Raw genomic sequence first — 27,174 nt, 5'->3', positions numbered from 1 at the left:
ATGGCACCTTGCTTTCGCCGTAAAGCGCCATCAGGGAGCCCACGTGCTAGTGTTGACTGGACAGCTTCCTGGTGAAAAACGCGACTCTTCCAAGTGGGCAAACTTGACATTGTCGCTATGGGCAAACGCGGGAGCCGGAGCCAGAGCCAGCTACTCAACACCCTAACTAAAAAGCAGAAGAAACATCTTCGAGATTTCGGCGAGGAACATCCCTTCTATGACAGGTCTGAAGGGGCGTGACAGGGTTCCCCAGTCGCCAGGGTCGTATCCTCGGGTTTGGTCCTCTGGCCTCCCGGATAGTGCTGCTCCGGCCTTTTCCCACGCTTCCCTGGCTCCCGCCGTGCTCGGCCGGGGAGATTCTGGCGCCATCCCGCCGGGAGATGGAGTGCTTCACGGGCCTTTTTGTTGAGCCCGTAATTTCATGCTAAGAGACACGCCCGTTGTTTGGGGGCGGATTTTTTTTTTTTTTTGAGACAGTGTTTCGCTCTGTCGCCCAGGCTGGAGTGCAGTGGCGCGATCTTGGCTCACGCAGCTTCTGCCTCCCGGGCTCAAGCGATTTTTCTGCCTCAGCCTCCCGTGTAGCTGGGATTACACGCGCCGGCCACCACGCCCGGCTAATGTTTTTTGTATTTTTAGTAGGGATGGGGTTTCACCTTGTTGGCCAGGCTGGTCTTGAACTCCTGACCTCAGGTGATCCACCCACCTCGGCTTCCCAAAGTGCTGGGATTACGGGCGTGAGCCACCGCGCCCGGCTATGGGGCCGGATTTTTGTGTGGTCAGAGATCTTCTAGGAATTTTTTGTGGAGATATATATATATATATTTTTTTTTTTTTTTTTTAGACGGAGTCTCGCTTTGTCGCCCAGGCTGGCGTGCAGTGGCGCGATCTCAGCTCACTGCAACCTCCGTCTCCCGGGCTTAAGCGATTCTCCTGCTTCAGCTTCCCGTGTAGCTGGGATTACAGGCGCCTGCCACCACACCCGATCAATTTTTTGTATTTTCAGTACGGACGGGGTTTCACCATGTTGGCCAGGGTGGTCTCGAACTATTGACCTCAGGTCATCTGCCCGCCTCGGCCTCCCAAAGTGCTGGGATTACAGGCATGAACCACCGCGCTTGGCCTGTTTTTATAATTATTTTTAACTTACATAAAATGATTGTACATATTTGTGGGATACAGTGTGATATTTTGATACCAATACATGTACCCAATGTGTAATAATCAAATCCAGGTAATTAGCATATTCATCATCTCAAACATCATTTCTTTGCTTTGGGAACATTGAAAATCGGCTCTTCTATCCATTTGAAAATATACAATAAATTGTTATGGTCACATTATATGTTTTCTGTGTTTTTAAAGAATTTGTTGGGACATCATTGATCTATGCAATTACAATAAGGAAATAAGTGTATTAGTAGTTGTGGTTTCTCTAGAAATGTGTAGGTGCAGTTATGATCTCAGTGCTCATCCCACTACTTCGGGCTGCTTTATTATCAGTTAGGGACATTCTTTTTTTATTTTTTTTCCTTTTTTTTTCCGAGACAGGGTCTCACTTCGTTGCCTAGGCTGGAATCCAGTGCTGCAATCCTGGCTCACTGCAGCCACCACCTCCTGGGCTCAAGCAGTCCTCCTGCCTCAGCCTTCCTGGTAGCTGAGACTAAAGGTGCACAGCACAACACCGGGCTAATTTTTCTTATTTTTTGTAAAGATGAGGTCTCAGTATGTTACCCAAGTTGGTCTCAAACTCCTGGGCTCAAGTGATTCTCCCACCTTGGCCTCCTAAAGTGCTGGGATTCCAGATATGAGCCACCACTCCCAGCTTAGAGGGACATTCTAATTAAGAAATTTGCTAGAAAAAGATGAACCCCGAGATCTTTTATTTAGCCAAGTTGTATCCTTCTTTTGGATGAGAGCCATGTGTAACTCTAGTGTTTGTCATGTGACCTCGTTAAACTTTTCATTTGTCAGTTATTAACCATATTCTTGGAAGCCCTGCCCAAGTGCATGTGTAATTTTTGCATGACTATATCTAAAATGTATTTATAATGTTATATTCTGCCTTTTTCATTTAATGTCTCATTTGACCTTTTCCTAATTTCTACATACTAGTAGTTAGAGTGTAACATTGCCTGTTTCTTTTTAGGGTTTCCAGAAAGGAAGCAAAACCACAGATTTGTCAACTGGTAATGCTTTATACCTTCTTTTTAATAGTTGGTTTTGGGTTGTTGCCACTAAGATTATATCTAATAATAAAGCTTGATTACATTTCTGTTTCTTTTGATTTCAGATGCAAACTATTATTTTGGCAATGTTACTTAATTTTAAATGAAGATGTCTATAAAAATGCCATTGTGATGTCTAATACAGAAGCTACAGTTTGAAATTGTCCCAGGAGACTAGCCTATTAGGCCCTGTTACAGAGGCTTACCAGAGAGTTCTTAGTGAATCCTAGGAGGGAATATCTTTTTTGGTTAGCATAAAGGAATCACAAATACAGTGCAAAATGAACAAAGGGCCTATCATATTAAAATAAACTAAAAAAGAATAAAAACCTGTTTTCTTTTGTTGTTTTGTAATTGTCCTGTTGTTCTGTTAAACCTGTGGCCTGGGACATAAATTAATCTCATAACCTGAAGTTTTATGTTTTAAAAGTGAGCAGTAGCAGTTTGGAGAATATGAAGAGCTTCTAGAATCATAGCTAGATTAGCAATTTTAAGTAAATTTGAATTTGGGCTTCATTGAATAGATGTTGGCTTGATGATAGTTTTAGGGTAACAATGAGAACAATACAGTTTTTGTTCTTAAAATTCTCCTTTTCTTTTTAGTCAGAGAGTTCAGATTCTTCAGATTCTGAAAGTGAATCAGAGAGTGAGCCAGAACAAGTTTCTGGCTACCACAAACTACTTGCTACATTAAAAAATGTTTCTGAGGAAGAAGAGGAGGATGAAGAGGAGGAAGAGGAAGACAGTATTGTAGATGATGCAGAAATGAACGATGAAGGTGGTGGTAGCGATGTCAGTGTGGAAGAAGAGATGGCTGCAGAGGCTACTGAAAGTCCAGAGAGTAAGTGTCTTTAATATAGGCTCATCATCTTTGCCAGAACTATAGACAGTTCACCTCACGGGCATGGTACCTTGTAAACTGTGTGAGTTGGATGAAAGGATGTGAATCCAAACCAGGGATTTAACCTTGTTAGGTTTGATTATATCTTTGAGAATCTGATGGAAACACAGAACCTTCTTAGCACAGCTATGCAGAAATAACATTTTTGCTTGTCATTTCAGGGACTACACCAGTACTAGTGAAAGACCTCCTAATACAGAGGAAGGAGAACACAGTTCTCTCTTTGTGACTGTCTGAATTTATTGAAGAGGTTACTGTTCTTCCCTTAGGGAGACCAAGTTTGATGGAAGATAGACATAAAAACATATAAAAATTTTCAAACAGTAGATTTGCGATTGCATGGAACAGCTAGATGTAAGGTGTTGAAGAGACGCAGAGTGGTTGAACACTGCCAGCGTAAACTAGGGAAGGCTTCAGGGACTCTGTCTCACTCAGACTTCAAGGTGACTTTTTTCTTCAACTTCAAAATCACCTTCATTGAGGTATCATTTACATACAGTAAAATGTATCCAATTTAAATATGCAGTCTGATGGGTTTTGATAAAGGTATATATCCAAATCAAGATACAGAACATTTCCATTACCTCCAGAAATTTTTCTTGTCCTTTTGCAATCAGTTCCCCACCCTTGGCATCAGGTAGCCACTGACCTGCCTTCTGTCACTGTAGATTAGTTTTGCCTGTTCTAGAAATTCATATAAATTGAATCATACAGTATGACTCCTTTTATGTCTAGCTATTTTTGCTTCTCATGTTTTTCTAATTTATCTGTGTTGTGCATGTATTAGTTGCTTATTACTTTTAGTTGCTGGAATAGCATTCCATTGTCTGAATATATCTGGGTGACTTTTTACATCTTATTATTTTCATGCCTATTTTTCTTACAGACTTATTTTTTTCTATACCTTCTGGTGTTATATATTCCAGGTATTTTAACTGATCAGTTTTACTGAGATAAAAATTCATTGACTTACACTTAGGAATTTGTTTTGTTTCTATTTTTCTTTGCTTTTTTGGATTTTTAAAATTGAAAATATTTTTTATCATTATAAAAATAATATATATTTACTGTAAACATTTAAGAGGGTAGCATAGTTACCCACTATCCCTGCTACCCAGAGATAAACACCTTTAGCATTGTATATAACCTTTCAGACTATATTTTTATGATTATATATGTGAGTATGTATACAAATTTATGTGTATCTGTATAATGGCCTTATACATTTCTGTAACTTCCTATATCTGTAACTGTGGATTCACATTAGCTTCTTAATTACATAGTATTCCATTGTAAAAATATGATTGTACCCCATTGATAGACCTTTTTTCCCCCAGTTATTTATCATAATCAGCACTGCCTTGAACATCCTCTCATGTACGTCTTAGTGCACTATGTCTAGTTATTATTTTAGAATAAGTTCCTAGAACTAGAACTGGGTATATTAATCAGAATTCTCCAGAGAAACAGAACCAATAGGATATGTGTGTATATGAGAAAGAGATCTGGCTCACGCCTGTAATCCCAGCACTTTGGGAGGCTGAGGCAGGCAGATCGATTGAGCTTAGGAGTTCGAGACAAGCCTGGCCAACATAGCGAAACCCCATCTCTACAGAAAAATACAAAAATTAGCCAGGAATGGTGGTGCGGGCCTGTAGTTCCAGCTACTTGGGAGGCTGAGGTGGGACGATCACTTGAGTCCAGGAGTTGGAGGTTGCAGTGAGCCAAGATGATGCCACTGCACTCCAGCCCGGGTGACAGAGCCAGACCCTGTCTCAATATATAAATAAAAAATAAAATGCTCATCCAAAAACATCCTCGCAGAAACATCCAAAATAATGTTTGGCGAGATATCTGGGCACTGTGTCCCAGCCAAACTGAGACATAAAACCCACCATCCCACATCATGCATTGATGATTAGGCTTAATTTTGAAATCGATGTTTTCTACCTGAATTTACCTAAATATAAATAGTATCAATGAACATTATTGTTGGTATAGCCTAAGGAAATAAATTTTGTCAACAGAAGTATAATTTGTGAGTAAATAATTTGATAAAATGTTTCTCAAAACTGCAGATGTACCTTTATCTGCTGACCCTGAGGGAAAAGAAGATGGGGAAAGGCCACCGGGCACATCACAAGCATCCCCCGAAGAGTTCACAGACGCAAAACACGAGTCACTGTTCAGTCTGGAAACCAATTTTCTGGAAGAGGAAAGTGGAGACAACTCTTCTTTGAAAGCATCTCAAGGTCATAGCGCAGTGTGTGTTACTTGAATTCACCAGGTGCTTAGTATGGAATTTGTGTACTAATACACATTGAATCTATTATTGGAACAAACAGCAATAAAAACAGTTTGGTGGCTATATCTAGAGCTGGGAAAAATACTTCTAAAAGATATTTTATGTTTCTCAAGGGTTACTCAGTGTTTAGGGGTTGGAGGGGATGTTTAGGAGAACAGACAACTTAAGAATGATGGTAGGGAAGGTCAGCTTCCCAGGCCTCACATTTTCATTATTGGGGTCAGGGGAAGATTTCTGATTTTCTCCCCAAGCAGGGAAAGAGAAAGAAAAAGAGGAAAAATACTTCCTCTACCCCTCACTTGCTGTGCTGTTTTGGAGCAGTAATTTTTCAGATTTGCAAGACCCAGGGGTGGCTAATCTGAGTGGTCTTTATTACAGGGAGACCCTCAAAAGCCAAAAAGCCCTACCCTGTGTCTCCTGCCTCTCACAGACTCTTGACCACTCCTGTGACCAAATGGCAGTCATGTGGACAAGACGTGCCTATGTCAGGGTTTGATGGGTTCCTGCTGTCTCAAGTCGTTTCTCAGCCAGTGTCTAGGTGGGCAAGTCAGGTTGGTCTTGTTCTGTATCCTGATTGCCTTCGTTGATCTCATTGCCATTCTTCAACCCAGCTTTACCTTTAATGAAACAGAAATTTTAATCCTTATTTGACTCATTTAGTTCTGTTGGTTATTTTGCAGGAGAAGTGACAGAATTTGGAGATTTTAATACAAACTCCCTTCTGAACGATTAAAACTTAGAAACTTTGGAGGAAACATTAGGAAGCTTGACTGTCCCATAATTTCTGTGGTGGTTTTGCCCATACAGATATATTAGCATCTAGAATTCTTATGTCCTGTTGTTCACTCTTAGATATTTAATACAAGATGCTTTTCGTTTGAAATTTTACTGTTTGGATGCTTGAATGGGTCATTTAACTTTGTTCTGTTTCTTGTGAGTGGGACTGGGAGAGAAGGTTGGGTGGCTAGCTCAGAATACTAAAGATTACTTGGAGTGCAGATGCTATCATGTGGATCATTTGTTCAATTCTGTGGAGTATTGATCATTTCTATGTGTCCCAATGCAAGATCAATCAGACAAGGTTCTTAGAGACCTTGGAATCTGCTAGATAAGACATGTATACATATATATATATATGTGTGTGTTGGAATGGGTGGGCTGGGCAGGGCAGGAGACTAGAGAAAGTGATGACTCTGTAGGGAACAAAGGGAGCCAACGTTGTGCCTAACACAGTAAGCCTGGGAAGTATTTATTGTGATTCAGTGGGTAACATTAAATTGATAACATTTGGATATTATCCAAATCCAGCCTCAGTGAAGGAGAGGCTGGAACTTTTGGTTGAAAGAAGGAAATGCACAGAGGCAGAAGAATTTGAGGGCCATATAGTCCAGAAATGACACTGAAGATGCAGGTTGGAGGTATATCCTAAAATGCTCTGAATTTTGGGCTGAGAAGTTTCTTCAAAGGTTTTCAAGCTGGGAAGTAATATAATTAGAGAAATGTTTTAGGAAGATGAACCTTTCAGAAATTTTTAAGCTCTGGACTTGGCTAGAGGATGGGGAAAGGCAATGGAGAAAAGGATGAGTTAACACAATGAAGATCAACATGTCTTTCACAGGGGAAGACCAGAAAACCCCTCTATAGTTGCATAGTGTGCTGACATTTTTTATTTCTGAATTAGATCCATTTCTTCAACATGTGAACAAAGAACTGAAAGAAAAAGAAATTCAGGCTGTTGCCACAAATCCCAAAACCACCCACGAGCTTAAAGTAAGTGTTGCTTGGTCATCCTGGTCAGAAATAGAGAAAACTCTAAATAAAACAGTGGTCTTGGGTTTTAGTAGCCTCCCACAATGTATGATATACACCTGTGGTAGATGACTTGCTAGGGAAGCAGGGCATAGGAAGGCTAGAAGAGCCTAGTGGGGCACAGGTGTAGCCAGAAAAAGCACCAAGAAGCTGGAGTGTGGGTGCCAGATAATATATAATGATGGGTAAGAGTGGATTTGGAGACCAACATCTTCAAGGAGCTGTCGCATTTTGACCAAAGGCAAGTTAATGTGCTTTTTTGCTATTCACTATTCTAGTCTGCTAGAGGGGGATCATAATACCTATTTCAAAATAGAATAGTTTACTAATACATAGTGTTCAGCAAAACGGTGTTCATTAAAACAGTAGGTACTACTATTGTTGATTTGTTTGAAATTATTGGAGGTAGGTCCACAAATAAATTACCCAGACACTGGGCAGTTTTTACTTCTTTGTTCCCACCATTGATACCATTCATCAGAGTTGGTCATCCTTTTTTAATTGAAATTTTTATTGAGGAAATAATTATAGATATACATGCCATTGTAAGAAATCATACAAAGACATCTTGTACCCTTGGCCCAATTTTCCTCAATAGTGAAATCTTGTAGAATGGTAGTATAATGTCACAGCCAGGAAACTGACATTGATACAATCTACCAGTCTTACTCAGATCTGGTTTTACTCCTGTTCAACTGCGTATGCCTGTGCCTGTATTTAGTTATATACAATTGTATCATGCGTAGGTTCCTGTATCTACCCCTGCCATCAAGATGTAGAACATTTCCCGCAAAATATGGATCCTTGCTGCCCTTTTATAACCACATCTACCTCCCTCTACGCCCTACCCCACCCCCATTTCTAAGCCCTGATAACTGCTAATCTGGTCTCCATTTCTATAATTTTGTCATTTAAAAAATGTTAAATGACTCATACAGCATGTAACCTTTTGAGATTGGTTTTTTTTTCCACTCAGCATAATTCCCTGGAGATTCATCCAAGTTATTTCAGCTGTCAGTAATTTATTTCTTTTTATTGCTGAGATTGTCCTATTTTTAGATCAGCAATTTAGCTATAATGCAAAAATTCTTAAACTTGTATCCCACAAAATAGAAAATAGTATTTCTTAGGATTTAAACAAAATGGACAGATTTCTTGTCATGGAATTTGTCAACACCTTTAGTATCTAATGGACATTGTGAATCTCCCTCAGAGGAATTAAGTTTTGTGATGTTTATCAAGGGTATTTGACTATGGGACCCCTTTGTTTCTAGAATGAATGTTGACTCTTCCCAGAATATATTCCACAGAACAGTGTGGGACAACTGATAGGGTGAAAAGCTCAGATTTGAAGTCAGAAACCTTGGGGTCTAGCCCTCAGCTTCTTTTCTTCTGTGTAAACTTTGTCTGTATCATACAACCTCTGTATAAACCTCAGCGTTTCCTAAACTATAACGTGAGTATCATGGTAACTACCTTGCAGGGCTGTTGTGAGGATTAAATGAGGATGATCTATAAATAATGAAAACATTTGCTAAATATATTATTATGTGAATGTAATTTACTGTTATTCATTTCTAATTTAGCCCTTGATCTGTTTCTCCCCTAGTGGCCTATCCTGGGCCAGCTTGTCTTTTCCTCTAAGTTTCAGAAGTTGGAAACATTTAAACCCCCAAAGGATATTGACTTAAAGTCACTTCATCTCCAGAAGCCTCTGGAATCCACCTGGACTAAGACCAACAGCCCGTTCCTATCTGGTCCCCAAAAATCAAGCAGCCCATTCACCCCCCTCCAGAAAGAACTCTTCTTAATTATGAATTCTTACCGGGACCTGTTCTACCCAGAAAGCACTGCCCTGAAGAACGGGGAAGAGATCCGCCATGTGTATTGCCTGCATGTGATAAATCACGTCCTCAAAGCCAATGCCCAGGTGCTTGGCAACAATAGCAGACACCGAAGCCAGAAGTTTGGAGTGGGTGATGATGATGACTTTAGAGACCAAGGGTTAACAAGGCCCAAGGTGAGTGCAGCAGGAAGGCTTTGCTCTCAAGAAGGAGGCTGCAAGGCACTGCCATAGAGGTGCCTGACACTTAGCAGGAACTTGGGTGTTTTAATAATTGGCATCATGAATGAGCCCAAATGTGAGCATAGTAAGTAGGCCAGGTAGTGTCAGAGCATCACTGCAGCAGTTTAGTGGGCTGTTTCTGACAGTGGATGTAGCTGGAAACTTGTGAGAAGGAGGCACTTCGTGACACTTTCCTTAAAGATAAACCCAGAGTATATAAATAAAACTCCATTATAAATCTCTTCTTTGTGGTTGTCAGAGCTGGATGGGACCTTAATGAGCCTTTTATCCAATCCCTCCATATTACAGGTGTGGACAGCCCCAAATTTGTAGAAGTTCGTAGAGGGCCTTGCTAAAGAGAACCAGGGAAAGAGTAGCAGAGATGAGACAAGAACCATGGATTCTCTTCATTAAGCCACATACATATGTCAACCTTTGAAAACAAAAATTTATATTTGCCACTGTAAAGTTTTTGCTGCTTAAAGTGATGAGTTTATATTCATAAGTCTAAGCTCTAGTGGATTTGAGGCCTTAACAGGAAATGGCTTTCAATTACGTCTACATTATTCATGATGTTATAGAACCAGGACTTGTCCCCCTGCCCTGAACTGCATCTCTCTGTATTGAAGAGCCTCATCTTTTTATAATTTTCTCATTGAGTTTAATAGAATCCTAGAATTTTGATACTAATGTGGCTTTTGGAGATTTTTTAGTCAAACTCCCTTGTTTAATAGCAGGGGAAACCAAAGCCCTGATGCTTACTTAGTGTCACCGCTGGAACAATAACCCGGTCCTCTTAAATCCTGGTCCACCATTTCTGTACTGTATCAAGCTAAGTCCACTGCACTCCTTGGGGCTTGAACATCAGGGTTATAAGGTTATTTGTTTCCTTTTAGAATTACATAGAAGAATAAGAGGCAGATTATCTATGAAACATATTATAATTTGGTGAATTATGTGGTTTAACTGGGGTTATGTCCATTATGTTGTTTACAATAGGAAATTAGAAATTAATCATTTATTAAGCATCTTTGGTTTTTATTCTCAACAGTAACTTTAAATATTTTTGAATATGCTTAGAAAGCTGAGTCCTGTTTTTCCCATTAATTGTGGTCATTTTTTTTTTTTTTAGAAATGCTTTATTGTCATTTCTGAAAGACTGTACTAGAGAATGCACTGAAAATGTAATGATGTGTTAATCCTTTTTCTTACCTGCTTTATTTCTTCTCTACTTGTTCCATTTATTTATTTGGCATGTATTTATTCACTGTGTCTTAAGGATAAAAATATTGCACTAAATGCTGTGGGAGACACAGAAATGGAGTAACACTTCTTTCCCTCAAAGAGCTCATGTGTTTATGTCCTTGAGTTTTTACTAGTAGACGTATCTGTTAGAGGTATTGGCTTATTGTAAAAGATATTTCCAAATTCTGCTTGAGAAATGTCTCAAGCAGAGACGCATGGATTCACGGGTCTAAAGTCCGCAGGTCATGGTGCTGGGGTTATGAAACGTGCTCAGTTTCTGGTGTTGAGCCAGGCCCTGTGCAAAGGGGGTAACATAAGTATGTTTCCTGGGCTGGGAGCCACTGCTCTACATGGAGCTTTTTAGCTCCACTTCCTCAGCAGGTTCACCTCAAGATCTGATTCCTTCCTCTTGCCCCTACTAAGGCTGCTGTTGCTCTCTGCACAGGTACTGATAGTGGTGCCATTCCGGGAAGCTGCTTTGCGGGTGGTGCAGCTCTTCATCAGCCTCCTCGAGGGTGACAGCAAGAAGAAAATCATTGTGAGCAACAAAAAGAGGTTTCAGGGAGAATATGGATCAGATCCCGAGGAGAGACCACCCAACTTGAAGAGGCCTGAGGATTATGAAGCCGTGTTTGTGGGCAATATTGATGACCACTTCAGGATTGGTAATTCTTCCTTATCTACTTTGAGACCTAAAGTGTGAAGGTCTGCATAGCTGGAGACCAGAAGCTGGAATTAGACATTTTCCCAGTGGATCACTCGCTGCGCCTCTTAACAGAACCAGTGTGCCTTTGAGACATGTTGTTTGCCTTGGGAGAGTCTTTTCTTGGCTAATGGGGTGGATATTAGGCCAGTGGAGTGGGGAGGATCTCTGAGGCCACATATGAAAGGCACATATACATTAATAACAGAAATTTATGACAAGTGTATAACAGAAGTGTGTAAGCACACCCATAGCTGGTAGCAGATAGATGCTACAAGGGGTGCTGTAGGATGTTGGAAGTGATGGGGCTGATGGGGTCATTCTGGGGAGGCTGAATAAACTGACTGTCTCTACATAAAGGTGGACTTTCTCCTGTCTGCTACATAATGCCTACCCTGAATAATCTCCACACATGACTTCCACCCACATTTTCACGTTTTTGCTTGTCTCTCATTCAGCTCCCATTGACTTTGGTTGGTTATACCTTTCTAGAGTACAGTTCTTGAGAAAATGTTCATTAGTCGCATATGGTCATTCACAAATACTTATTGAGTATTTACAGTGTGCCAGGCACTCTTGAGAATATACGAATAAATATAGAAATAAAAGTTATAGTTCCTATTGCTAAGGAAATCCAGCCTACAACAGGGAGCAGGCAGTGCAGGATACATGTGCAGTGGTTGTTCTTGGAGCATTTAAAGCAAACCCCTTACCCAAAATGGGGGCAGGGTGGTTAGGGAAGATGTTGTGGTGGAGGTGTCATCCGTATTAGGTGGAAACCTATGCAGGATTTAGCCAGTTTCAAAGGGAGGTAACTGAGTGGAAGAAAACATTTCAGACAGGAAACTGCCTGTTGCAGAGGCCTCAGGGTGACTAAGCTTGGAATGACCTGTGATTCACACAGGCTTCGGTATGGTGGAATGTAAAGCATAGGAGATGAGAGCCCATGTTTTGTTTGGAACATATATGACTGTCCAGCAAGCAGTTAGTATATTGTTCTGGAGCTCAGGAAAAAGATAAGGGCTGGAAATACACATTTGTGTGAAGGTGACGTTAAAGCCATGATCAGTGAGTCAGTTTACCCAAAGCTTTATGCAGCATGAGAGCAGAGCTGACAAGTGAATCCACCAGTTTGTGGAAGAAGAGTTCTTTGGATCTGGAAGGATAGACAAGGGCCAGGTCAGTGATAGAAGCAAAAGTGAGCGTTGAAGTCATGGAAATGATTAGCAAGGAAAAGAACATTGCAAGGCAACTGTTTGTACATTCTGTGCCATTTGTACATTCCTCATAAGAAGCTCTCAAAAGTGTTCATCCTGTTGGTGACTGAGGACTGTGAGGACCTTAGCAAGAGTCATTTCCCTGGAGTCCTGAGGAATCAGAGGCCAGATTGCAGTGGAGTGAGAAGTGAAGGAGAGATTTGAAAGTAGAGACAATTCTCTGGAGCAGTTTGATGGTGATGGAAAGGAAGAGAAGGTAGAAGCTAGAAGGGACTATAGATGCAAGGGAAAGATTTCTCTTGTTCTTATGTTTTAATAATTAAAGCAGTTGAGCACAGTTACATGCTAAGAGGAACATAAGAGATGTGGAAGCAATAGAAGTGGTGGACTGCTTTGAGAGGGTGGAAGGTAATGGCTTGGTAGTGACTAATGAATTGGTGTGTACTTGGCTGTTTTGTGTAGGAGTGGCAATACTTCAGAGAAGCATCCGACTCTATGCCCCGTTTTACTCCTCGGATATCCTCATTGCTTCCCCCCTGGGCTTGAGGACCATCATTGGTGGAGAAGGAGAGAAGAAGAGAGATTTTGACTTTCTGTCTTCTATTGAGCTTCTCATCATTGATCAAGCTGACATTTACCTGATGCAGAACTGGGAGCATGTCCTGGTAATGCTGGCCATTCACATTCAGTGGAACAGTATTCATGTTTAGAGGGATAAGACACCCAGTGGTTTAAGTCCTAAAGAATTATTTAAGTCCAGATTAGAACTCTGTTTGGAAGCAAGGACACATTCCACATTTTCTAATTTGAAAAAGTCTTTTGTCCCCTTTTCTCCCCACAGATTGTCCATAATTAAACTATCTAGAGATTATAATTCCTGTCAGTTATTTTCAAATCTCCAGAAAAGATTTCTTTCCTTTAAAATTTCTTTCTGCTAACTTTAGGGTGGGTGGATGGGTGGATGGGACGGGTTGATGGATGGATGAGTCCTCATTGGGAACATCTTTACCTAACATAATCCCACATGTGGTTTTTTCTTATGCTCCTTTGCTTGGCCTTTAGTGAAGATGGGGAAACCCCGCTGCAGACTTTTGAAGGTGGGATTTTGTTTTGTAGAGAAATATAGGATGTCTTTATTTCCCGATGTAATTTGTACTGTTATTTTTTTCTCCTTCTCCGTACACTCTGCAGTGTTAATCAGTTTTAGGATTGAAAAATTGCTTTGGAACAATCCTTATTGAGGAACTATAGGTTTATTTTTCTAAGGCATATGGGAACTCACCCCTTCTACAACCCCATGTCTTGAAGCTTGCAGGAAGTTTGGGACAAATGAAGGGTAGGACTTACTTCTAAAGTAGGAAATACATTTATTGTACTCATTATCCTTCAATATATATTACAAGGTGAAAATATAATTAAAATGGAAAAGGCATTTTGGCATAGTTGAGTTATATTCTTCGATTTGAGGAGAAGGCAGGTATGGTGACACTGCGACTATTCCCAATGTTTTGAGAACTAGGTCATTGAGGGACAGCAACTCTGTTTTCCATGTCATTTCCCTTCTTGTCCAAGCCTGGGACTTAGGGACCCATAGAGAGACCAGTGTGGCATTTCAGAGGTTCATTTTAAAGGAATATTCCTGTAGGTACCATTTTGATCCTTTGTTAAAATTCCAGGAGGTGGCCAGTTTTAGCTTATCTCCTCATTGGGCATGTTTGGCTGGCCATGGGCAAGTCGCTCACCCATGTGAGCCTCAGTTTTCTTATTATAATTTAGGAGATGATAGTACATGCTCCATGGGCTTAACTGAGTTGATAGACTTGGAAAATGTTTAGCAATGTCCAACATGTAAATGCTCAATCAACACTAATGGTATCATTATTTCTACTCAAAGCATTTGATGAATCACATGAACCTGCTACCCCTGGACTCACATGGGGTAGACTTTTCTCGAGTGCGGATGTGGAGCCTCAATAATTGGTCCAAGTACTATCGCCAGACACTGCTATTTGGGGCCCTTCAGGATGCCCAGATCAACTCAGTGTTCAACAAGTACTGTGTCAACATGCAAGGCCAGGTGGGTTCTTATCTTGTTTCCTCAGTGTCTTCATGAGCACTGTTTATTGTTTGGGTCCTAAAGTAGAAGGAGGGGATAGCATCTGGTCAAGAAGGGGATGGCTGTCTACCTAACGCTCTCGTTGACTACTGGCAGGTGGCTGTGAGGAATGTCCCAATGACAGGCTCTATCAGTCATGTCCTGGTGCAGCTCCCACATGTCTTCCAGAGGATGGAAGCTGAAAACCTAGCTTCAGTGATTGATGCCAGGTAACCCACTGCTCCCAGCAGGCCCCTGGGGACAACATAGAGAGATTTGACTTGGGTGTCCAAACCTAGAATTGGATTCCATTTTGCTTTTATTGATTACTGTTTACCAAATCAGATGAGATAATTTAATTTAATTATGTCATGTGTCAGAGGAGGAAACTGAAGCCCAGAGAGAAATAGTGACTTGGCCTAGGTCTCCTGACTAGTAGTGGGGTTATTGCTATAAATCAGGACTCTTTCACTCTTGACGGTGCCATTTTAAAATTATACAGCTTTATGCTACAAGGTGTCTCATGTCAGCAAGTTAATTGTAAGCCCCTCAGGGAAAGAACTATTTTTCCAATTGTATAGAAAATTTTCCCCTTTTTCTTCATTGTGTTTAGTTAGGGGACCCCAAGGAAGCTTAGTCGGGCTTAGTATATGGTAGATGTTCAGTGATTATTTGTTGACTGACTGACTGACTACTGACTGAATAGTGTGGTGTGTACCTCCTAGAATAATTCTCTGGGATATAATGGTATTACATCTGTTTTTTACAATGAATAGTATTGACACTTACTTTTTTAGTGTGCTTATCAAGTTTTATCCTTACATAATCTGTTTGAGAGGAGGGAAATCCTATTGGCCTCTGGGGAGGTAATCTTTTAACACGAGATTGTGATTTGCCCAGGGTCACACAGTTAAGAGACACCATAAGCTTCGCTCTAGACATTAACTTTGCCCTTTGCCATTCCAAATCAGGTTTAACTTTTTTGTGAACAAGATTCTGCCGCAGTATCGTGATGCAGTCATGTCTCACACGCTCATCTATATCCCCTCCTACTTTGACTTCGTGCGTCTTCGAAATTACTTCAAGAAGGAGGAACTAAATTTTACCCACATCTGCGAGTACACGCAGAAGTCCGGTGTCTCCAGGGCCAGACACTTCTTCCTTCAAGGAGAGAAACAGTTTCTGCTTTTCACAGAGCGCTTCCATTTCTACAAAAGGTAAAGTGGTGCCCGGTTTCAAGCCTCCTCTCTGCAGGGGACGTGCAGGACAAATCATGGCCTGCTCTGAATGCATGGCAGGCTTCGTGGTGTTGTGAGATCATCCCTCACTCTCCCACTCTTACAAAGTAGCGAGAGTTTTTGGCCTGGACAGACTCTTCTTAGTTGGTTAGTTGGTTTTTTCCCAAAATGGGCATTGCTGAAGAAGGACGTAGAAACCAAAGCATACCCTGTGTATAACCCTGGAGTGAAGCTGTGGTTGTACACTGCAGGAAGGACATTACAGGACAGCTCCGATGAATACAGGGAAGGGGAGGGACCTTTCCTGTGTTCACTTGAGTTTTCCCTGTCTAGACTTTTTCCCTCTGTCTTCCCCCAGTGCACAGACAAGCATTGAGAGCTGTGTTTCCTGGGGAGATGGAGGCTGAGTACAATGTCAGTTTCCAGACACTTGCAGTGCTCCTGAGGTATGCACAGATACTCCCTACCAAGGAGAACTAGGACCATGAGCTCCTTGACATTTGCAGGAGGTAGAAGGGTAAGGGCTTCAAGTTGAATGTTGAAGGGTTTCAGTGTTTGCTTAGCTTTCCTACTAGGTGACTTTGACAAAATAAGTTGATTGGCCTTTTTGTTATTTTTTTAAAAACTCAGGCCAGGTGCGGTGGCTCACGCCTATAATCCCAGCACTTTGGGAGGCCGAGGCAGGCGGATCACCTGTGGTCAGGAGTTCAAGACCATCCCGGCTAACATGGTGAAACCCCATTTCTATTAAAAATGCAAAAAATTAGTTGAGCGTGGTGGCGTGTGCCTGTAATCCCAGCTACTTGGGAGGCTGAGGCAGGAGAATCGCTTGAACCTGGGAGACAGAGGTTGCAGTTAGCTGAGATGATGCCATTGCACTCCTGCTTGGGCAACAAGAGCGAAACTCCATCTCAAAAAAAAAGAAAAAGAAAAAGAAAAAAAAAACCCTCTAATTAGGATAGTGGCGGCCCTTTTGGCCCTACAGCTCATGTATTTTATTGTTTTGCTGAGTCTCTCTCTGTTGATAAATAGAAAAGGCTTTTTTATTTTATTTTTAGATTTTTATTTTCAATTTTCATAGGTACATAGTATGGAAGAGGCTTTTCTTAACCCTTGCCTGCAGAGATATGTAAATTATATTCTGTTACCTCATCCTGATTTCACAGTAATGTCCAGTGGATTTAAGTTCTGACTTTACTGTTTTATTAACTCACAATGGGTGCATTTTCTCAGAGAATCCCAAACAGATATGCCAGAAATCTCCCAAGCTTTGGAGCACATTAGATGACGCACTTTGGCATCGCATTACCTTTTAATTTATGCTAAAACAATTAGGATGGTGCTCCCCAAATAATGTTCTTGTTACCAGGATGGGGAGGGAGGAGTCCCAGCAGCTTGCCTAGGCATAGCAAAGCTGGCATGGCATGACCTCTTAGAGAGTTGAGGATTGATTAAATTTGTGTTTCCCAGGCTCCATTCTTGGCTACCCAGAGAAGGCTGCTTGGCCAAAGAGTGTTAATGAATGCTTGCTTGTTGGCCTCATTATTTGCTCTGTTCCAGTAAGTTGTCGTTTCCATTCATGTTGGAAAGTGTCTGGGGGAGTTGCACTCATCAGGTCTTAAAAGCTCTTAGCTTTCCATCGTCTTGACAAATGAAAGCAAGCCCTTTAAGTGAAGTGGATGGATTGGAAAACTTCCCAGTGTGATTGTCTATAGCAACTGTGAATTAAGCTGGGATGAGGACTGCTCTTAAATATCTCAGCAGCTTTTCAAGGACAGGGCATGGCGCCCTTTGTAAGCAGGACAGTCCCCTGTATTATACTGTCTGTTTATTTACCAAGCTGTGTTGCCCTCAAAGTCACGGTAAGGACAAATCTCAGCATATGCCATTTGCTTTATGCCCTGGGCCAGGTTAATTGGTGTTTCTTTTGCAGAAGATGAATGGAAATAATGTGCTTTAGAGTTCTGTAACAGCTAATTATCTCAGTTTCCAACTATGGAATTTTTTGCTTGAGAGATCACCAAGGTGATGATGGGTGTTTTCGTGTACAGTGTCTCTGTAATTTGTTTTTTTTTAAATTTGACCTTGGAAAAGGTACGCTTTTTGGAGGGGGGCTGGGTTGTGCGTTTGTTTGTTGTTTGTTTTTTTAGACAGTCTCACTCTGTTGTTCAGGCTGGAGCGCAGTGGCGTGATCTTGGCTCACTGCAGCCTCTGCCTCCTGGGTTCAAGCAATTCTCGTGACTCAGCCTCCCGAGTAGCTGGGATTACAGAAGTGCATCACCACGCCTGGCTGATTTTTGTATTTTTAGTAGACAAGGTTTCGCTATGTTGGCCAGGCTGGTCTTGAACTCCTGGCTTCATGTGATCTGTCCACCTCAGCCTCCCGAAGTGTTGGGGTTATAGGCATGAGCCACTGTGCCCGGCCAGAAAATGTACATGTATTTCATATTGTAGTATCTGACTCTGTTTTTATATTCTCTATGACAGCTGGCAGTGTTAGGAAGATTCGAATTCATTTTTGAGTTAGCAAAAATTTTTTAACCTGAAGATTTGTTTTATTTGGGGAAGATTAAACTAGCAGAATCTTAGAATTAGATGAACATTTAGTCGTGATAGCCTTCCCAACGATGGGTCACAGCTCTTTTCCAGTGTGTTATCAGTGGGTTTCCACGGTAGGGAGTATCTCAACCAGGAGGCAAGTCAGAAACTGGAGGTGGGATTTGTGGAGTTTGGAAAGGCTGCTGGGAGTTTCTGAGTACTCCCTTCCCCTACATGAGAATCCCTTTTCTAGAAGTAGTAGACTTGGTCTTTATGGACCGTAGGAAGGAGCCAGCCTTTCAAGTTCGTTGTGGTTGCCTCATTTGTCTTTAACAGTGGCTGGTGAAATAGACATCTGGAAGGTCCTGTCAGGGTGATTAGGCTGTGTTTGTAGGAGTCACTGAAGACAAAGCATATGTAAGGGAGGAGGAAGGCAGGGGAAGGGGTGCTCAGGCTATGGAGACTTGGCACTAACTGCCCCTTGGAAAAGGCCCTGGCCATGTTCTCTGTTGCCAGGAGATACTTAGTCTCTATTGTGGTTGCATTGGGACTGAGACAGATTTTCGTGTGTGTGTGTGTGTGTGTGTGTGTGTGTGTGTTTAATATAACTCTTAACGGTTTTATTGTTTTGCTTTTCCTGATTGTGAGGGTATTACACAGTTATTGTAGAGAACTTGGAAATTTTAGGTTAAAAATCTCACTGCCGTGATATAAATACTCTTTTTGGTATTTTTTTCCATCTTTTTTATATGAAAAATGTGTGCGTGCATGTATGCACCTGCACGCATGCACACACAGGTGTTTTTTTTTTAAAAAAAAAACTTAAATGGGGATCTTTTTTTCTTTTAGGGATTTTTTTTCCTTTGTCTGAGATGTTTTATGTGCTTACTGAAAAAAATTCAAAGATGTTAACATTTTGGCCTGTATATTTGTATATCGTGGATTTTTTGTGTATATTTTTAAGTTACTATATATAGCTCTACCACATCCTCTCTTCCCCCAGGTTTTTATTTGAAAAGATTTCATTGTGAAAGAAAATTGTTAAGAGACTAACAATAAACATCTGTTTATTTATAAACCCTTTTACCCCAGATTCCACCAGCTGTTCTCATTTTATCACATTTGCACATACCCATCTTCTCTCTATCCCCACTCACATCTCTTGTTTTTTCTTCCTGAACCACTTGAAAGTAAAGTAGCATGAATCTTCAGTGACACTTTACCCCTAAATATTTTAGCATGTAGCTCCTAAAAACATTCTTTTATCTAACCATAGCACCACTATCATGCTACCTGATGTTACTACAACAATATCATCCGATATCTAGTCTATATTCAGATTTTCCTAGTTGTCACTGAAATGACCATTATAGCCCTTTCCCTTCCGGCCAAAAAGGATTCATTAAGGATCATACATAGCATTTGGTTAACTTATTGCTTTTGTTTCTTTAATCTAGTTTAGTTCTCAATTGGGGGACAATTTTGCTCCCTCAGGGACACTTGGCAATATCTGGAGACATTTTTGGTTATGACAACTGGAGGATTATTCTGGTGGTTCTAGTGGGTTGAGACCAGTGATGCTGCTAAACACCTTCGTTCACAGGACAGCCCCCAACAACAAAGAATTAACTGTCTCAGAATGTCAGCAGTGTTAACACTGAGAAACCCTCATCCAGAATAACTCTCTTGCCTTTTTACTTTTTCATCACATTGACATCTTTTTGAAGAGTCCAATCTGGTTTCCTGTAGTATGTCTCACAGTCTAGATTTACCTAATTGTTCCCTTATTATTTAGATCAGTGGTTCCCAAACTTTGCTGTACGTTAGAATAGAAGCTTTTAAAAATCCAAATGCCCAGGTGGCATCCCAGTACCAATTAAATCGCAGTATCTGGGATGGGGACAAAACCTAAGTATTAATTAAAAAAAACAAAAACAAAAACAAACCAGCCAGATGATTTCAATGTGCAGCAGTTTGGGGACGACTGATTTAGAATAAATATCTTTTGATAAGAATCCTACTTAGGGAATATTACTTACTTTCTACCTCATCTCATCAGGAGGCACGTAATGTCACTTTGTCTCATTCTTGGTGATGTCAAATCACTAAAATCACTTAGTGTGCGTATGTAATTAAAAAGTAATGTGTGAGGTAAACATCACATTGTATTTAATGGCTACGTAGTATTACATTGGTTAGTTAAGCTAGCTTCCTTTTAGTGGCATATAGTGTTTTTTTTTTTCTGTTTTCTGCTGTTGTATATAGTAATACGCAAAACATCCATATGCATATATTTTGATGAACTACTTACCTAGTTATTTTCTTGGGATAGATTTTTAAAGGAAAACTTGTTAGCACAGAGGCTGTACACAGTTAAAAATGTGTCATGCATTGCCACTTATTTGCTCCTTCACATCTTTTCCATATCTTCTCCCGAATTCATAGACAAAGTAATTTATGCTCCATTGACCTATTTCTCCGAAACCCCATAGACTGAATTATTGCTACTGATGTGATAGTCAAAATGATACCTCATTGTTTAGATGTCTTTTTCTTGCTTTTTTATGTCTTCTGTAACTTTCAATGGAAGGTAGAGGCTGAGGTAAATAATCCTTATGTCTGGCCACACCCCTTCCGTAGGCCAATGGTGTGGGTGCTGTCAATCTAGTCAGATTTGATTTTTATAGATACCTTCCCAACACCACAGACTTCAAATACCTCCAGCAAACAGTGGGCTTGGTATAGGCTCTCGGGTGCTGGCGGGTTTTTCTCAGTGTCCTGATCGCTCAGCTGTCACCAAGGCCTCGACACTGAGTCCAGAGGAGGGTCTCACTCCACACTCGGACCCCTCCTCACAGGAGGCCTCTTGCTTGTTTCTCCTTGCAAGGCATCAAGTCGGGAGGAGGGGGTTCTCCTGGTCCAGCTCAATTTTTGGCCACCCTTTTTATTCCACGCTTTGGGGGTGAGGCTTTCTTAGGGTTCCTGCCCCGCCACCTCCGTGGCAGCCAGACTCTACCTTTTATCTGTGAGAGATCTTTGTGGTGAAGCGTATACAGCTTCTTCCCCAGTCGTGGCAGAACTCTGTTTGTATCAGTGCAGGAACTTGGGCTGAACAGGTTTCTTACCCCTTCCCCTAGAGCAGAATGCTTTTTACTGGGTGCAAGTCTTGTGTAGGGGAAAATGGAAGGGTAGGGGTTTACTGTCCTTCCATTAAGGGCAGACAACTTTTGCTTCTCCTCAGCCGCCTCCCGCCGTGAAGTGGCTTGCCTGTCCCTGCTTGCAGCTAGCGGTAGGGGACAGGGTGGTTCCTTCCCTCTTTCCCATCTGCTTCAGGTGTTTGCCATGGGTTTCACGGTAATGGGCCTAGGAAGTAGGTGGGCTTTCATGTCCCTACCACCAGTGGGATCTCCCTCGGGTCTTCTGCTTCCTCCAGGGCTCCCAGTGCAGGCCTCTGGAATGAGCTCTTGAGTGGATGTGAACTAAAGGAGCATCCAGGGATCCTTGGGGTTCTGAAGTCAGGCAAGCCTATTCTTGCCCTTTAAGAGTTTGTTAAAAGCGTATCTATTTTCTTACTACCCACTTTTTTGGCAGAGGCCGTCTTTCTCCTGTGCTCCTCCTAAGGTGCAGTAGTTCCTGTACCCTGTTTTTCCTCAGAAGGGCTATACTCTTTGGAACTTAGTCCATGGTGGGCTGAAGCTGGCTCACACTGGCTCTTGAGACCTGGTTGCACGTCTCTGTGTCAGCAGCGTGACATTGGTAGCTTGAAACTGACAAATCCTTCAAATTAGCACCCTCCCTTTCTCCCACTGAGGACCAATTATTAAACATACACCAGCTCACCACCTAATTCAGGTTACCTGATTGCCTCATGATGGTAGCTCTCTGGGCTCAAGAAAAGGAACATTTTTGTATAATAGATTATCTGACTTTTTCTTATTAGTATAGGAGCAATATTCTCTTGAGTTTTATACATTCTAAGCAGAAGTAGAACTCAGTGTTGTTTTTATTTTGAGAACTAGTGAGGTAGAACAGTTTATTCAAGTTTATTAGCCATTAGAATTCCTTCTTTACGGAAAGGATGTTGAAAAGTGAACCACATAATAGATCACAGTCATGGTTTGGGAAAGGAAGGTCTCCAGAGAGATCAGGATGAGCCATGAGGGAGAAAGACAAGGAAAACTTATCTTCTGTGAAAGAAATACAATCCCCAAGGGAGTCTAACGTCTTCAGTGTATAAGAGAAACTTAACAGGAAAAATGAGAAGCTTGTCAACATATAAAATCTTTTGTTACGGAATCCCACAGGGAACGGTTGACCTCAGCCTGACTGAACCATACTGTGAGTCAGTCCCTTGGGTCTACACCACCCCCTACCACAGGGCAGCACTGTGCAGCCGGGAAAGAGGTGGCAATGCATACGCTGTTGAAACTAATTGCTTTCTCAGGATGCCTAGTGGGTCCTTGCGCAGGGTTTTGACATCTGCCATGGAGTTAACATGTCTCCAGAGTGGCAAGAAAAGACTTACAGGAGTGTATTTACAATTTGTACAGCTTATTTTATGTACTGGGTCTGACTGGTCTCCATTCTTTTTTGCCTGATTATAATAAGGCTAATGTTCCATTTTAAGTGCCTGCTTTTTAAGTTTTCTGTGACAGATTTTTAAATCCTGATCTATTCTTTCCCATGATACCTCAGACTACCCAGAGTAGGATCAAGAAATGTGTATTTATTTTATCATTATCTTAAGCCAAATATTAGGACTTTGAATAAAAGTCATAAAATGACTTTGTCATAAAAGTAAGTGCTGCCACCTCAGAATAACTTTTGTTCTGTTATTTGTGCCACTGTTTTTCTCCATTAGCAGGAAGCAACAAGCATGAACTATGCCTCTGTACAACTCCTAGGTAGTTTTTCTAGAACTTATTTCTCAAGTTGACATAGCTCTCTCTTTCCAATTCTAACAGGTATACAATAAAAGGCATCAGGAACCTGATTTTCTATGAACTGCCGACATATCCACACTTTTACAGTGAAATCTGTAATATGCTGAGAGCCACCAACAGAGGAGAAGAGGCCACGTGGACCTGCACTGTTCTCTACTCCAAGTATGATGCCCAGAGGTTAGCTGCCGTGGTTGGTGTGGAGCGGGCAGCACAGATGCTACAATCCAAGAAGAATGTCCACCTCTTCATTACTGGAGAAAAATGAAATTTTGTTGGACAGGAAGTGGTATTTGGCATGATACACAATGTTTGATTCTATGCCACTTGGACCCAATTCTGATTACTTACAGAAGAAGGATTGATACAAAGAAAGTGCATGAGTCAATGTCAGTACTTTCTGACATTTCTTTCTTTTCAGGTTATGTGTCCCTGAAAAGTTAAATGTAAACCAGATTTTGGTAAATCACATTTTTCAGAAGTGAAGAGGGGGCTAGAAGGACTCTGAGAAGTTGGTAGAAGAAAACTTCCACTTGTGAATATTTTTATGAGACATAAATTCTTTTATTACAATTTACCTCTAATTTATTACACTTAGTAAATTCTTCCAGATTTTTCTATTTGTTTGACACTTTCTTAAAGTAAGAATACACATCATTGCTTGTGAGAACTGGTTATGAGACATTGGAATACTTCCTGCTGCTACATGTCATCTTAATTTTGGATGGCATGGGTTTTGTAAAACTTACTTTCCCCCAGCCAAACTTTTTTGAAACCTTAGATAATCCACCTTAATTCAGCCTAGAAGAGTACATTGATTCACTGATCTTTTTTTATGTTCATAATAGTAAATGTTTTAGTTTTGTTCAAATATATGCTTAAAATCACGTTATTTAAAAAACATATCTGCTCTGTCTCAAGAAGTAATTTTGTTGAAACTCCATGTTAAAATATCCATCTTCAACAGTAGGGTCTTCATAATAGCTGGTCATTTTTTGAGTCATAACAGATGCAAATAAAAAGAAAATTACATTTTTAACAACATTTTTATTTTGAAACATTCTCAAACAGAAAAATTACAAGTACAGAACCTGAACCATTTGAGAGTAAGTTGCCAACCCAATGGGCCTATCACCTTTAAATACTTTAGTATGTATTTCCTGTAAACAATTAAGAGTATTGTTTGTGACTAGGAATGCCCCACCAATAAGGATCATGTGAACATTCCAAAATCCAAAAATATTCGAAACACATCTGGTCCCAAGCGTTTCAGATAAGAGATATTCAACTCATCCTAGTATGGACTTGTAGTTTCTTCTTTTATTCATGGGTTACAGTTTGTTACATCATTATTTCTTTAGACGCGTAACTGGTCTCAAAAATGGCCGGTAGGAGCACCTTCAAGTTAGCCCCTGTGTACTTTTGACATGTCCCCCCTCTACTTGGGCACCGCTGTATTTTTTGACAATGAGACATTGCAGGTTTCTCTACTCCAGCCCTGCTTGCTTTTAGTAGGAAATTAGTTTAAAAGGTTAGATTGGAGTGCTTACTGTTGTGGTGCCACTCATCCCAGGCTCCGTGGTCAGAACTTGGGAATTGTGTACACATATGCACATACATATGTACACATGTTATCGAAATTTGCTTCACATTAGTATCTAAATTTACTTTCATATCCATATATTGAAAACCATGAAATCACACCAGTACCTCCAATTCTAGTCCAACAGCACGGGGTTGCTTCTCATTTTCTTTCCATATTGATAACTCCTTTCTCAGACAGTGGCTCCCATTATCCTCAACATAATAACCCGTGATTGGTACAGACTTTTTATCCTTGGGCACATTTAAAACTGCTTATCAAAAAAAAAAGTAAAATCACTTTTGAAGTAGTATTTCTGCTAAACATTGAAATAGACATTTTTACTTCTGTCTTTTTCTTCAGTATGGTAAATAAAACCATTTATTCCATATTTAGATGGTTTTCTAAATTTCAGAAAATTTAGTTGGTAGATAAAAGCCAACCAAACCCATGCTACAAATAACTTTATATCTGTAGGCATGTCCTGTGGCTATTGGCATAATTGTACTGCTGTTTATCATAGATCCTGTATATTGTGAGAAAAGAAATGAGTTTATTTACCTCGTTCAGAAATGTGAGACAAAGGGACTGGGATTACCTGGATCTTTCTTTTTTTTAGATCAAGTCTCGTTCTGTTGCCCAGGCTGGAGTACAGTGGCATGATCTAGGCTTACTGCAATCTGTGCCTCCTGAGTTCAAGCAATTCTCATGCCTCAGCCTCCCGAGTAGCTGGGACTACAGGCACATGCCACCATGCCCAGCTAATTTTGTGTATTTTTAGTAGAGATGGGGTTTCGCCATGCTGGCCAGGCTAGTCTCAAACTCTTGACCTCAAGTGATCCGCCCACCTCAGCCTCCCGAAGTGCTGGGGTTACAGGCCTGAGCCACCATGCCTGGCCGATTACCTGCATCTTTTTCTACTGCCATATTCTTTTGCCTGTGAATTGTAGTTCTCATGGTTTCCATTATCACTATTCACAAGACTCCCAAATCTCCAGCTTCTCTGGCTCTCCACTCACATATGAGCTTGGATTTCAAATCCATGATGTAGCCCCACAAATAACCATTTTATTAAGCACCCCTAGTGATTTTCCTGCTGGCGTAGAGCCAAACCCAGCCAACTGCTTCTTGCCTGCAGAGAGCACTGAGGATTTCAAGTGTGAACAAAGTAGTGCTGCTTTGTTCCTGGCTCAGCACCTGGAAAGAAGGTAAGCCTCTGCAGTTGGCCCTGGCTCCTTAGTGCATTGCAAAGAGTGGAGACTCTGGAATGGTTTTATTAAAAGGATGCCTTAACATCTGGTCTCTCTCACACGTAATAAGGGAGAGGAGAGGCTACTGAAATACAGATACATGAGCTGGAATTACACACTATCTGGATGTTAACAAGGCTCATTTGCAGGAAGCAAGTGCCTATATAGGGTCTGTGGAATATAGACAAAGGAGTGGTCCCAGTCCTAGGAAGAGTGGAATTGAAAGGTAGGGAAAGGAACTTACCCAGAAAGTAACACTTTTAAATGTTTTTTCTTTCCCCATAGTTAAAACAACCAGCTTAGCACTTTTCTTTTTGAGAGAGAAAAAGCTTTGAATCCTGGATGCTTCTCACAGCTGGCTGCACCATGTGCAATGTTCAAAAAACAAGAACAAGCTAATCATAGAGAACCAGCAGCAGCTAAACAGCCCTCTGCTGGCTTCCAAAGGGCTTATAATTGAGTGCAGATGGTCTTGGCGGAGATGGGGAATGTGTCCCTGCTGACTCCTCATACCCCAGAGGACCAAGGGGGGCTCATGAAGGCTCTCAGCCCTGATGGTGCCCTCGTGAGGGCCAGGAGCTAGGCTGCTGAAGGAGGAAAGGGAAAGGCAGGTGGGGCCAGACCCTGTTGGCCACCTTCTGTCCAGCCTTCCCAAGGCCACATGAGTAGATCTAGGGTCTCAAGATTACAGAAGACCTGGGGTGAGGGAGCAAGAGTTGGAAGTTCTTTATAGTTGTCCGAAGAGCCTCATCGTCCAACTGCAGGTGGCTCTGAGGTGCCAGAAGCTTGATGGAAAAGGAATGTCAGTGGAATGCTCAGAAGTGGCTCTTTTCAGAGCATGGCCTCTGAGGAGGGTGGGGCCACCACAGCTAGCCCTCCCTCCCTCTAGCCATCCTCTCCTTCCAGTCCCTTTCCCATGTTTTCTCTCAAAGGAGCATGGTGGTGATCTTCATTACCAAATTTCTACTCCACACTTATTTTTAAAAGCTTTTCTGAAAGCCTGGCTACATAGAATTCTAAACAGATTTCAGTCAACTTTTAATTACAGAGTCAATGAATGG

The 27,174-nt window shown here is 41.2% G+C and overlaps 1 protein-coding gene across 1 annotated transcript; it reads left to right on the top strand.

Moving 5' to 3' along the window:
- Window positions 1-12: 12 nt before the first annotated feature.
- UTP25 (UTP25 small subunit processome component) lies at window positions 13-24,287 on the top strand. The gene is made up of 12 exons (XM_050781372.1): window positions 13-224; window positions 2,147-2,186; window positions 2,829-3,066; window positions 5,205-5,378; window positions 7,113-7,201; window positions 8,850-9,260; window positions 10,996-11,215; window positions 12,933-13,135; window positions 14,365-14,547; window positions 14,683-14,795; window positions 15,537-15,782; window positions 23,306-24,287. Exons 1-12 carry the CDS (start codon window positions 118-120, stop codon window positions 23,547-23,549), a joined length of 2,268 nt encoding a protein of 755 aa, XP_050637329.1. The 5' UTR covers window positions 13-117; the 3' UTR covers window positions 23,550-24,287.
- Window positions 24,288-27,174: the final 2,887 nt, after the last annotated feature.

Source organism: Macaca thibetana, chromosome 1 (assembly GCF_024542745.1).
Source record: "Macaca thibetana thibetana isolate TM-01 chromosome 1, ASM2454274v1, whole genome shotgun sequence".
Taxonomy (NCBI): Eukaryota; Metazoa; Chordata; class Mammalia; order Primates; family Cercopithecidae; genus Macaca; species Macaca thibetana.
Note: the sequence above shows the minus strand (reverse complement) of the source record. Positions and strands in the feature narration are given on the sequence as shown.

Excerpts from the sequence above, each read along its gene's own strand:
- UTP25 (XM_050781372.1), top strand. The coding sequence starts at position 118 with ATGGGCAAACGCGGGAGCCGGAGCCAGAGCCAGCTACTCAACACCCTA. Across the intron at positions 2,187-2,828 it reads AACCACAGATTTGTCAACTG|TCAGAGAGTTCAGATTCTTC; the intron begins GTAATGCTTTAT and ends TTTTCTTTTTAG. Across the intron at positions 11,216-12,932 it reads TGATGACCACTTCAGGATTG|GAGTGGCAATACTTCAGAGA; the intron begins GTAATTCTTCCT and ends TGTTTTGTGTAG.